The sequence below is a fragment of the Trachypithecus francoisi genome, unplaced genomic scaffold (assembly GCF_009764315.1).
Source record: "Trachypithecus francoisi isolate TF-2019V2 unplaced genomic scaffold, Tfra_2.0 Lachesis_group11, whole genome shotgun sequence".
NCBI classification, from domain to species: domain Eukaryota; kingdom Metazoa; phylum Chordata; class Mammalia; order Primates; family Cercopithecidae; genus Trachypithecus; species Trachypithecus francoisi.
The window spans coordinates 39025059-39037698 of NW_022681456.1; the positions used below are offsets into that span (position 1 = coordinate 39025059).

The 12640-nt window shown below is 36.8% G+C and overlaps 1 protein-coding gene across 18 annotated transcripts in view; it reads left to right on the forward strand.

Annotated features, from left to right (window-relative positions):
- The window catches only part of CEP83 (centrosomal protein 83), a 185531-nt gene that overhangs the window by 81286 nt on the left and 91605 nt on the right, over positions 1-12640 (forward strand). For all 18 annotated transcript variants that reach the window (XR_004439673.1, XM_033221046.1, XM_033221048.1 and 15 more), the window contains 3 exons: positions 2910-3024; positions 4781-4925; positions 5039-5188. Coding sequence is in view for 17 of the 18 variants with exons in the window: in XM_033221046.1 (XP_033076937.1) it covers positions 2910-3024; positions 4781-4925; positions 5039-5188 (410 nt within the window). In the remaining variant the exon portion in view is untranslated. The remainder of the gene's footprint in view (positions 1-2909; positions 3025-4780; positions 4926-5038; positions 5189-12640) is intronic.

Here is a 12640-nt window from a genome sequence, read left to right on the forward strand (position 1 = left end):
TTACTGGGTAATAAATGTTCATACGTTATTTTAAGTAAAATTCTGTTTAGTATATTTTTAGGAAATTAACAGTATAAGTACATCAGTGATGTTAGGATGATGCAAATAAGGCAATAAAGAAAAGCTTAAGATCCATAGATGAGTAAATTTGAATGCAGAGAGGACAGGTAAATTGCTTGAGCATAAACCACTGGTTTAACAGCAAAAGTAGGCCTGAAGACAGACCTCACTTGTTGCTTGACTTCCTATTCGATGTTCTTTCAGTTTCAATAATTATAGTTTAGTTAAAAATGTCTTCTCATTTCAATAAATCTTAGGGTGAAATGAAAAATAAGTTTTTTGTAGATCTTGAAGTTACCATGAGATGAATCAACTTTCTATGAAATAAGATGGCTCTAATTTTCCACCTTATGCAGCTATAGTATGTTTGTTAATGAAATGCTGTGTCATTCTTACCCTTTTACAGTTAGTATATAATAGCAGGTTATAATTACATTTGTCATAGTGATTGCATTTTCTTTGTAATTGTATTTCTTCAAAATTTTAAAGGATTTGTAATTTAAATTCTGTCAATGAAATTATAATGTAGTAAAACCCAATCTACAGAAAGTTTAAGTATTAAAACAAATTCTCAGCTGCTTTCATGTGAACATCATTTTATAAAACTTACTTTTGTAGAAAAGAACTTCCAAAAGGAAATTAAAAATGCAGGCTGGGCGTGGTGGCTTATGCCTGTAATCCCAGCACTTTGGAAGGCCAAGGCGGGTGGATCATGAGGTCAGGAGTTCAAGACCAGCCTGGCCAAGATGGTGAAACCCCATCTGTACTAAAAATACAAAATTTAGCCAGGTGTGGTGGTGCATGCCTGTAATCCCAGCTACTCGGGAGGCTGAGGCAGGAGAATGGCTGAACCCAGGAGACGGAGGTTGCCGTAAGTTGAGATGAAGCCACTGCACTCCAGCCTGGGCAACAGAGCGAGACGCTGTCTCAAAAAATAAATAAAAATGCAAAACTGATGTCAGCACAAGGTCGCCATTTTATGAACGGTCATTTAAAAATCTATGAGTTAATTTGGAGGGATGTCTTATTGTAGTTACCAGTACAAAGGCAGTACTCACTTTTCTGTTTATTTCCTTTAAATGAGGATTTTGCATGAAACTATTCCTTGAAACATTTTCAGGACCTTTTGTTGATGGAGTCTCTTCCAGTAAGACACTTCTGTTTCTCATCCTTGCCCTCTTTGGCTCTAGGACCTCTTTTTGATTTGTGTCTGACTCCCAACTCCAGTTTTTATGGGGTTTTTATTGGACTCTTAAGTAAATTGTCTTTTACTTTCCTGTTTCTACCATCTCACATTTTCTGTATTTGACTTGTATATATTTGTAGTTTCCTACTCTGATTCCATAGTTTTCTATATTTGGGTAATATATCAGAAAACGGGTCATCTAATCTTTATGTTTGTATTGATTAAATCCTTATTATATGACTATCTAATTTTAGAAGCTCCTTACCAAAGAGAAGGGCTATGGAAAATGAATTTATATGATTTATACTTGTTCCTGTCTCTATCCCCTACCTCATACTTGTGCACATGCGCACACAGACACAATCTATATACATAGACTATTTTGTCACCAGATTTAATTGATTCTTCCTTCCCCCCCTTTATTCATTCTTTGCCTCTTAATTGATTTATTTACCTTCAGTTTCTTAAGCCAACAGATTTGCATTAATTAATTGTGCCACCTTCAACAGCTAACCAAAAAACAACGCTTTCGTATGGTATATAAAGTTTATTCCCTGCCATTTCTCCACAGATTTCACATCTGCCAGTGCTCTCCATGTAATACATAGCTTGTTTTAAGAGCAGACCATGTGATGTTATACACATAATAACATTTTATATGCTGTTCCTTCTACCTAGAGTACCTTCTTTGTCCCTAACACATTTTTTATTCTTAATTTTAATTTTTTTAGAGACAAGGTCTCACTCTGTTGCCCAGGCTGGAGTACATTGGCACAATCATAGTTCACTGCAGCCTCAAACCCCTAGACTCAATGATCCTCTTAGTCTCCCCAATGGCTGGGACTAAGTGGCTAATTTAATTTTTTTTTTTTTTTTAGAGAAAGAATCTCACTATGTTGCCTAGGCTGGTCTCCAACACCAGGCCTCAGACACTTCCTTTTGCCACAGCCTCTTGACTCAGCTGGGATTTTAGGTGCAAGTTACTGTGTCCAGCTATGGACACTTTTTAAAAGGAAGGTTTCAGGCCAAGTGCAGTGGATTACACCTGTAATCCTAGCACTTTAGGAGGCCAAGGCAGGAGGATTGCTTGAGGCCAGGAGTTTGAGACCAGCCTGGTCAACATAGCAAGAGCCCATCGCTACAAAAAAATTGAAAAATTATCTGAGTGTGATGGTGTGCACCTGTAGTCCTGACAGCTACTTGGAATGCTGAGGAGAGAGGATCACTTGAGCCCAGAAGTTTGAAGTTAAAGTGAGCTATGACCGTGCCACTGCACTCCAGCCTGGATGACATAGTGAGACCCTGTCTTTTAGAAATATTAGCAAATTTAAAAAGTTTCAGGATTTTTTCCCTGCAGATTTTCCAGTCATCGAATATTTGATTTTAGATACTTGTAATTAAGTCTTTAAGGCAAGATTAAACCAGAGGACCATACATAGATATTTGTAAAGAAATGCCTCAGTTCTGTTAGGAAAGAACAGTGTTTTCTTGATGTCTCCTTATTTGAAGTACTGTTGCAGGCACTGGCACTCCTTTCTTCTTGGAAGGTACTTAGACTCTACTTTACTACCAAAGCGTTTTCTCATTTCCACTTATGTTTTGGGGTAAGTATTGAATGACAAGAAAATGACGAATAGTAATTTCAATTTTCAATTATCAACAGGTGAAAGAACTTAAACATTCAAACAAACTGGAAATAACAGACATCAAACTGGAGACAGCAAGGGCTAAGAGTGAGCTAGAAAGAGAAAGGAATAAGATTCAAAGTGAACTGGATGGTAATGTGTGATTTCCCTTGCTGCTGCTACTGCTTATTTTCAGATATGAACTCAAATTATTAAAATAGTTGAATCTGAATTTTTATTTCCAGATTTTCAACTTAATTTAGTTTTAATTTTGGAGTACATATGATATGTTTATTATATGTTGAGTGTGTTGTTCATTGTAAGATTTAATAACTTTTAAAAAATCAATCTTATGTTTTTATCATAGTTTTTGGATACATAAATGAACTTTGTAAATGGGATGCCATACTTCGTGATTTATAAATCTTAAATCTATTTATTGTATAGTTTATTAGTCCCAGGACATTTTAAGTCTAGAGAATGTGAAGAAGATAATTGAGTTCCAGGCTTAATTTTTTTCAATTAAAAAAATTTTTTTATGTAGACCCTAGGCCAGTCATTGTAGCCTAGTGCAGAGTAGGCTTATTTTCTTATTTATTTATTTATTTATTTATTTATTTATTTATTTGAGACGGAGTCTCGCTGCGCCCCTCTGGCTGGAGTGCAGTGGTGTGATCTCGGCTCACTGCAAACTTCACCTCCCAGGTTCATGCCATTCTCCTGCCTCAGCCTCCCGAATAGCTGGGACTACAGGCGCCTGTCACCAGGGTGGCTAATTTTTTGTATTTTTAGTAGTGGCAGTATTTCACTGTGTTAGCCAGGATGGTCTCGATCTCCTGACCTCGTGATCTGCCTGCCTCGGCCTCCCAAAGTACTGGGATGACAGGTGTGAGCCACTGCGCCTGGCCAAGTAGGCTTATTTTTAAGTTTCAGTTTAATCTTAGAACATCCATCTCATCAGGTTTCCTCATTATTTATGTTGTTTCTAACTTGAAGTATTTAAATAAGCTTACATTTGGCCTGTAGCTATCCTTGAGTTGATCTGTAGTTGAACTCATTTCAGACAGAGTTTATGATGAATGCCTTTCATGTTTTGAAACGGGGTCTCACCTTGTTGCCAGGCTAGCCTTGAATTCCTTGGCTCAAATGATCCTCCTCCCTAAGCCTCCTCAGTAACTGGGACTACAGGTGCTAACACCATGCTAACACCATGTCTGTATGCTGTGAATGATTTTTTCCAATTATTAATTTCTATTTATTTGACTCATGGATTTCCATAGAGTTAGGGAGTAAATTTTTTTAGGAACTTAAAGGATGCTGCATTTTGTTTTTACTTTGAGTTAGATATGAGTTTGCTTTAATTATTCCATCTGCAAAGTATTTGCCATTTTATCACAAAGATTTCTGAATTCATTGTACAAGCTTGAAAGTGTCCATGTTATTTATACTTCTGCTAGAAATCTAGCAATTCTGCTAGAATCAATAGGTTTTGAAGGGTTTTGTGATTTATTTCACTCTGCTATCGGCTATCTTTGTCTATGATGCTGTCTTAGAGGCTTAGGTCACAGAACCCCTTTAGAGGTGAAGAAAGTAAACCTCTGGCTTATCATCCAGGTTGTTCTCAACTCTCAGTGTTCGAATGAGTAAATGTATGTAGCCTTTTATTAAAGTTTTTATATGTGTATGCACTAAATAAACAGTGACAGGAAAATTTGCTCTGAGTTTTATCCTGTTTCATTCTTATTTTAAGAGTTTATTAATGATGTGAGTATTATTGAGAATATATATTCATAGAGACTTTCTACATTCTTTTAGTTGTCTTACCAGCTTATGAATGCTTGCTGTTAAATGTGACTTGTCATCTTAGTAACATTGAATATAGTACATTTTTCTCCTTAAAAAACACTAGGATTACAGTCAGACAATGAAATTCTCAAAGCAGCTATTGAACACCACAAAGTGCTCTTAGTAGAAAAGGATCGTGAATTAATACGTAAAGTACAAGCTGCCAAAGAAGAAGGTTATCAAAAACTTGTGGTATTACAAGATGAAAAGTAAGTACTTAATTACCTTAGTTTGACTTAAATATCCTTGCAAATGAAAACATTTTGCTGTCATATCATCTTTATTATAGTTCTTGTAACATAATTATGATCTCTTGTTTTAGGTTAGAACTCGAGAACAGATTAGCAGATTTGGAGAAAATGAAAGTGGAACATGATGTCTGGAGGCAATCTGAAAAGGATCAGTATGAGGAGAAATTGCGGGCTTCACAGATGGCAGAAGAGATCACCAGGAAGGAGCTTCAGAGTGTTAGGTGATACATACATACATATTTAAAGTTTTTCATGTTGAAATAATGTCAGAGTTAACAAAATGATGTACAGTAGTACAAAGAATTCCCATGTGCCCTTCACCCTGATCTCCCAAATATGGTTACCTTATGTAACCGTATTATAATAACCAAGATTAAGAAATTAATATGAATATAATCAGGAAATCAGACATTAATGTTATAAAATCTATTAACTGTACTGAAATTTTACCAGTTGTCCCACTGATGTCTTTTTTCTGGTCTAAAACCCAATCCAGCATCACACATTGCATTTAGTTACTTTTAATATGGAACATATGAACACTTTGACAAATACTTGTCAGTATTTTGTATATCCTTTCTCAATTTGGTTTTGTGTTGCATTTTTCATGGTTAAATTCAGGTTAGGCATTTTTAGGAAAACATCAAAGTCATGTGTCCTTAGTGCATCATAGTAGGAGGTTCATGATTTGGCCCCTTAACTGGTGATTTTAACTTTGATCCGTTGGTTAAGGTGCCATCTGCCATGTTTTTCCCCTATAAAATTACTATTTTTTTTCCTTTTGTAATATATAATTATCTTGTGGTTGCCCATATGATATTTCAAATCTAGGTAAATATTCTCATATTGTGCCTTTATGTATTCTTCCATTAATTTTAGTATCCATTGATAATTATTATCTGAAACAGTTATAATTCTAGCGTTTGCCAAATGGTGATCTTTTCTGTGATCCTTCCACATTTATTAGTTGAAATTCTCCTGGAAGGAAGAGCTTTCCATTCTCCTCTAGATATATTTATATCACTATGGATTTATACATTCATATTTTTTCTATAGATGATAATATTTTGTTATAATATTTTTTGTTGCTGAACTTTTCTCAGATTTGACTATTGGAAGATCTTTCAAGTTGAATCCCATGTCCTTTTGACATAATCTCACGATTTATTGTGACTTTTTTCTGTCATTACAGGATGTTCTATGATTCTCTTTCACTTTCCCTGCCCCAACCCTGGAATTAAGCATTTCTCAGAGGTGCTTTGATTCCTTTTTAATTAGAGAATGGCATTTAGAAACCAAAATCTTGGCTCTAGGTATGCTTGTTGGTAACTAGAGAGTCATTGCTTCTAGGTCCTCTCAGTGAACTGAAAAGTACACATTTATGTCTATTTCTTTATTTTTTTCTCTATATTAATAATCTTGAGTTTACATTGATATTTCCGGCTCTGTTCCAGCACCATGGAGTTCATTCTGGCCTTCCTCTTTTCATACTTGCAATTCTTTTGACAGTGAGAAAACTGATACTCATTGACTGTATTTACTTATTTCCTCAGTCCTAGAATATAAAGTTGTTTTAGAATTGCTAACTCATCACTCAGTGAAAAACAGACCCATTAACTTACATGTAATATTTGTGTATAGTTGTTTTTATCTTTAACCTTAGAGTATATAATCAAAATATTGTTTTCCAAAGTTACTTAGGATTTTTCTCCCTGAATTCTCCTTTAATGTGATTTGTTATTCACTTATAAAGCAGGTTTATTCTTTCTGTTCTATTCTATTTTGAGTCCATACCTCATCCTTGTTTATTTATTTATTTATATGTTGGGCTTTTGAAATATCTACATGGTTCTAAAAGACAGAACTGTAATATACCAAAAAACAAACAAACAAAAAACAAAAAACAAAAAACTCAAAAAGGTGCCACTTCCCACATCTACTCTACCCTGTTCCCATCTCCCTCATCTGTTCTCCTCTATCCTGCCCCATGTGAGATTAATCTCATTAGTTTCTGGTTTAGACTTCCTACATTTTTTGTTGTTGTTGTTCCTCACAAATATCAGATGTCATTGTATTTTTCCTTCTTTCTTATCAGTGTACCCTGGAAACTGCTTCAGATTAGTTCATAGAGATTAACCTCATTCTTTTTTATGGCTGCATGGCACTCTACTGTGTGTTTCTATCAGTGTTTAGTGAAACAATCTCTTATGTTTATGTAGTTTCCAATATTTTGTCTTTTTTTTTTTTCCTGAAACAGAGTCTTGCTCTGTTGCCCAGGCTGGAGGGCAGTGGGGCGATCTTGGCTCACTGCAGCCTCTACCTCTGCCTCTGGGATTCAAGTGATTCTCCTGCCTCCTGAGCAGCTGAGATTGCAGGCATATGCCACCACAACTGGTAAAATTTTGTATTTTTAGTAGAGGTGAGATTTCACCATGCTGGCCAGGCTGCTCTCAAACTCCTGGCTTCAGGTGATCTGCCCACCTCGGGCTTCCCAGTGTACCAGGATTATAAGTGTTGAGCCACTGCACCTGGCCTCCAGTATTTTGTGATTGCAACTGATGATGCAATTAATAATGTTGTACATGTAAACATTTTCATTTTCTGGAGGTGTATCTTCAGGGTGAATTTCTGAAGTAAATTGGTGGGTCAAAAGGTAAATCATATGCAGTTTTGTTGGTTATTGCCAAATTTCCATCCAAGAGAATTATATCACTTTGCATCTTAGTGTAGTTTAATTTGCATTTCTCACATTATAAATGAGATTGAACAATGTTTCATTTGTTTAAGGGCCATTTTTACATCATTTTTGTATGAATTGTTTGTTCCTGTCTTTCCCTATTGTACTTGGTTTTTTTGGCCTTTTTTACCTTGCTTAAAATTTTTTTTTTTTAATTACCTTGCTTTTTAGGAGTTCTTTATATATTAGGATTATGCTGCAGATATTTTCTGTCAGTGTGTGTCAGCAGTCTTTTGAGTTTGCTTCTGTTATTTTTTTGCCATGCAAAAATTTTTATTATGTAATCAAATTTAATCTGTTATTGCTCTGGGTATTAAGTCAGAGTTAGTAGTCTCTCCCTGAACTGAGGTTAAAGAGGAATTCACTTCCTTTTGCTTGTATGGTTTCATTTTTTACATTTAGTTCTGTGATCTATTTGAAGTGTATTTTTTTGTATGCTGTGAGGTATGGATTTAATTAGTTTTTTCTAAGTGGCTAATTGATTGTCTCACACTTTTATTAAAAACCTGTCTTTGCCCCAGTGATTCATAATGATGCTTTTATTGTATTTTAAATTTCCATATATACTTGGGTATATTTCTGGACTTTCTATTCTGTTTCACTCATCTGGTTGTCTGTTCATGTGCCATTTTACAATTTAAAAAAAAAATTTTTGTTTCAATTTTTATTTAGAGACAGAGTCTTTCTTTGTTGCCCAGGCTGGAGTGCATGATCATGGCTCACTGTAACATTGAACTCCTGAGCTCAAGCGATCCTCCCTCCTCAGCCTCCCAAGTAGTTGGAACTTTAGGCACCTGCACCATTATTATGATACTTTAATTATAGAGGCTTTATAGTATGCTTTAATATCTGGTGGTGGTACTCGGTCCTTAGAGTTTTTCTCTCAGTATTTTCCTAGCTAGTATTATATGTTTGTTTTTTCATATCAACTTGAATATTAATGTCTAGCTCCATAAAAAAGTTTGTTTGCAGTTTTATTGGGATTTCATTAATTTTTTTCCAATATTTGAAAATTGATAGAATACATATAAAAATAAAATCTCGCATCTTAACTAATTTTTTGTTTTGTTTTGTTTTTTGTTTTATCTTAACTAATTTTAAGTGTACAATTCAGTGGTATTGAATACATTCATATTGTGGAACCATCATTACCATCCATCTCCAGAGTTCTTTTCACCTTGTAAAACAAACTGTACCCATTAAACAATAACTCCCCATTACCCCATCCTCCCAACTCTGGGTATCACCAGTTCACTTTCTGTCTTTTAGGATTTTTGACTACTCTACATACTTTTGTAAGTGGAATCAAGCAGTATTTGTCTTTTTTTTTGTTTGTTTTTTTGTTTTTTTTTTTTTACTGGGTTATTTTACTCAGCATGATGTCTTTTTTTTTTTTTTTTTTGGACTGGGTTATTTTACTTAGCATAATGTCATTATTATTATTGTTATTATTTTGAGACAGAGTCTCACTCTGTTGCCCAGGTTGGAGTGCATTGGCGTGATCTCAGTTTACTGCAACCTCCGTCTCCCAGGTTCAAGCCATTCTCCTGCCTTAGTCTCCCAAGTAGCTGGGATTAAAGGCGCCTGCTACCAATCCTGGCTAATTTTTGTATTTTTAGTAGAGATGTGGTTTCACCATATTGGCCAGGCTGGTCTCAAACTCCTGACCTCAGGTGATCCGCCCACCTCAGCCTTCCAAAGTGCTGAGATTACAGGTGTGAGCCACCATGCCTGACCTAATGTTCATTATTTTCTAAGGCTTAATGATATTTCATTCTGCGTATATACTGTATTTATTGATTTGTTTACAGACACCTGGATTGCTTCCACATTTTAGCTATTAATGATGCTGTTATGAACGTGTGTGTACAAACATCTCCTTACAACCTTGGTTTCAGTTATTTTGGGTGTATATCCAGAAGAGGAATTACTGGATTATATTGTAATTCTGTTTGTAATTTTTTGAGGAACTACCATTCTCTTTTCTTCAGTGGCTGCACCATTTTAAATTCCCACCAAAAATGCACAAGGCTTCTAATTTCTCCATATCTTCACCAGCACTTATTTCATGTTTTTTTTTTTTTTTTTTTTTTTTTGAGACAGAGTCTCGCTCTGTCGCCCGGGCTGGAGTGCAGTGGCCGGATCTCAGCTCACTGCAAGCTCCCCCTCCCGGGTTCACGCCATTCTCCTGCCTCAACCTCCCGAGTAGCTGGGACTACAGGCGCCCGCCACCTCGCCCGACTAGTTTTTTGTATTTTTTTTTAGTAGAGACGGGGTTTCACTGTGTTAGCCAGGATGGTCTCGATCTCCTGACCTCGTGATCCGCCCGTCTCGGCCTCCCAAAGTGCTGGGATTACAGGCTTGAGCCACCGCGCCCGGCCTATTTCATGTTTTTTAAAAACCTAGTTGACGCACAATTGTACATGTTTCCAGGGTACAGTGTGATATTTTGATTCACGTATGCAGTGCGTAATGATCAAATCAGGGTAATCACCTCAAACATTTAATGCGTTCTTTCATTTGGGAACATTCAAAATCGTCTCTTCTAGCTCAAATATACAATAAATTAGTGCTAATTATAGTCAGCCTGTAGTGCTGTAGATCACCAGAAATTATTCTTCCTATCCAATAGTAATTTTGTATTTGTTAACCAACCTGTATCTTCCCTCCTCACTACCCTTCCAGCCTCTAGTAACCACTATTCTACTCTCTAGTTCTATGAAACAAACTTTTTTAGTTTCCACATGTGAGAACATGCAGTATATGTCTTTGTGTGCCTGACTTATTTAATTAACATATTGTCCTCCATGTTGTCCATGTTGCCATGAACGATAGGATTTCATACTTTTTAATGGCTGAATAGTATTCCATTGTTTATATGTGCCACATTTTCTTTATCCATCCGTCTGTTGATGGGCACTTAGGTTGATTCCATATCTTGGTTATTGTGAATAGTTCTACCGTAAACATAGGAGTGCAGATATCACTTTGACATACTAATTTCCTTTGCTTTGGGCATATACCCAGTTGTGGAATTGCTGGGTCCTGTGGTAGTTCTGTTTCAGTTTTTTTTGAGACAGGGTCTCACTTTGTCACCCAGGCTGGAGTACAGTGGTATGGTCGTGGCTCACTGTAACCTCTGCCTCTGAGGTTCAAGTGATTCTCTTGCCTCAGCCTCTTGAGCAGCCGGGATTACAAGTGTGTGCCACCATACCCAGCTAATTGATTGATTGATTGATTGATTGTATTTTTTTGTAGAGACGGGGTTTCACTGTGTTGGCCAGGCTGGTCTCCAACTCTTGACCCCTCGTGATCCACCTGCCTTGGCCTCCCAAAGTGCTGAGATTACACGTGTGAGCCACTGCACTTGGCCTGTTGTTAGTTTTTTGTAGAGCCTCCGTACTATTTTTCTTAATGGCTATACTAATTTACATCTGCACTAACAGTGTATTAGAGTCCCTTTTCTCCTCATTCTTGAAAACATTTGTTTTGTCTTTTTGACGGTAGGCATTCTAGCTGGTGAGATGAAATCTCATTGTGGTTTGATTTGCATTTCCCTGATGAATAGTTAGCTTGAACAATTTTTCGTAAATGTTTTTCATAAATTCATAAATCCATTCAGATCATTTGCCCATTTTTAAATGGAATTATTTGGGGCTTTTTGCCATTGAGTTGTTTGAGTTTCTTGTTTATTCTAAATGTTAATCCCTTGTCAGATAAATGGTTTGCAGGTGGGCCAGGTGTGATGGCTCACACCTGTAATCCCAGCACTTTAGGGAGCCAAGGCAGGCAGATCACCTGAGGTCAGGAGTACAAGACCAACCTGACCAACATGGTGAAACCGCGTCCCTACTAAAAATACAAAATTAGCTGGGCCTGGTGGTGTGCGCCTGTAATCCCAGCTACACGGGAGGCTGAGGCAAGAGAATTGCTTGAACCTGGGAGGCAGAGGTTGTGGTGAGCCGAGACCATGCCATTGCACCCCAGCCTGGGCATAAAGAGTGAAACTCTGTCTCAAAAAAAAGGTTAGTTTGCAGGTATTAATATTTTCTCCCATTGTATACGTTGTCTCTTTACTCTGTTAATTGTTTCCTTTGTTGTGCAGAAACTTTGGTTTGATACAATCTCATTTATCTATGTTTGCTTTTGTTGCCTGCATTTTCTGTTGTTATGGTTGTTTTGTTTATTTTGTTTTTGTAGTTATATAAAGGCTGGGGTTTTGCTGTGTTGCCCAGGCTGGATTGCAGTGGTTATTCACCGGTGCAATGCTACTCTTCTTCAGCATAGAGTTTTGACCCACTCTGTTTCTGACCTGGGTCAGGTCAGCCCTCCTTAGGCATTCTGGTCAGTGCTATAGCACACTATAGCACACTATAGCACCTACAGCACAAAATTTCTGGACTCAGGTGATCCTCTTGCCTCAGCTTCCCAAGTAGCTGGGACTATAGGCATGTGCCACCATGCCCAACTTGTTGCCTGTGTTATTGAGGTCTTACCCGTAAAATCTTCACCCAGGGCAATGTCCTGAAGTCTTTTCCTTGTGTTTTCCTGTAGTAGTTTCATAGTTTGGGACCCCATACTTAAGTCTTTGATTCTTATATTTGATGAGAGATGGACCTAGTTTTATTCTTCTGCATTTGGATATGCAGTTTTCCCAGAATCATTTATTGAAGAGGCTGTCCTCTCCCCAATGTATTTTCTTGATGCTTTTGTTGAAAATCAGTTATCTGTAAATATGTGGAATTATTTTTGACTTCTCTATTCTGTTTCATTGGTGGGTGTATCTGTTTTTAATGCCAGTACTATGGTGTTTTTGTTACTATAGCTTTGTAGCATATTTTGAAGTCAGATAGTGTGATAGATATCTCCAGCTTTGTTCTTTTTACACAGGATTGCTTTGACTCTTTGGAATCTTGTGACTCCATGCAAATTTTAA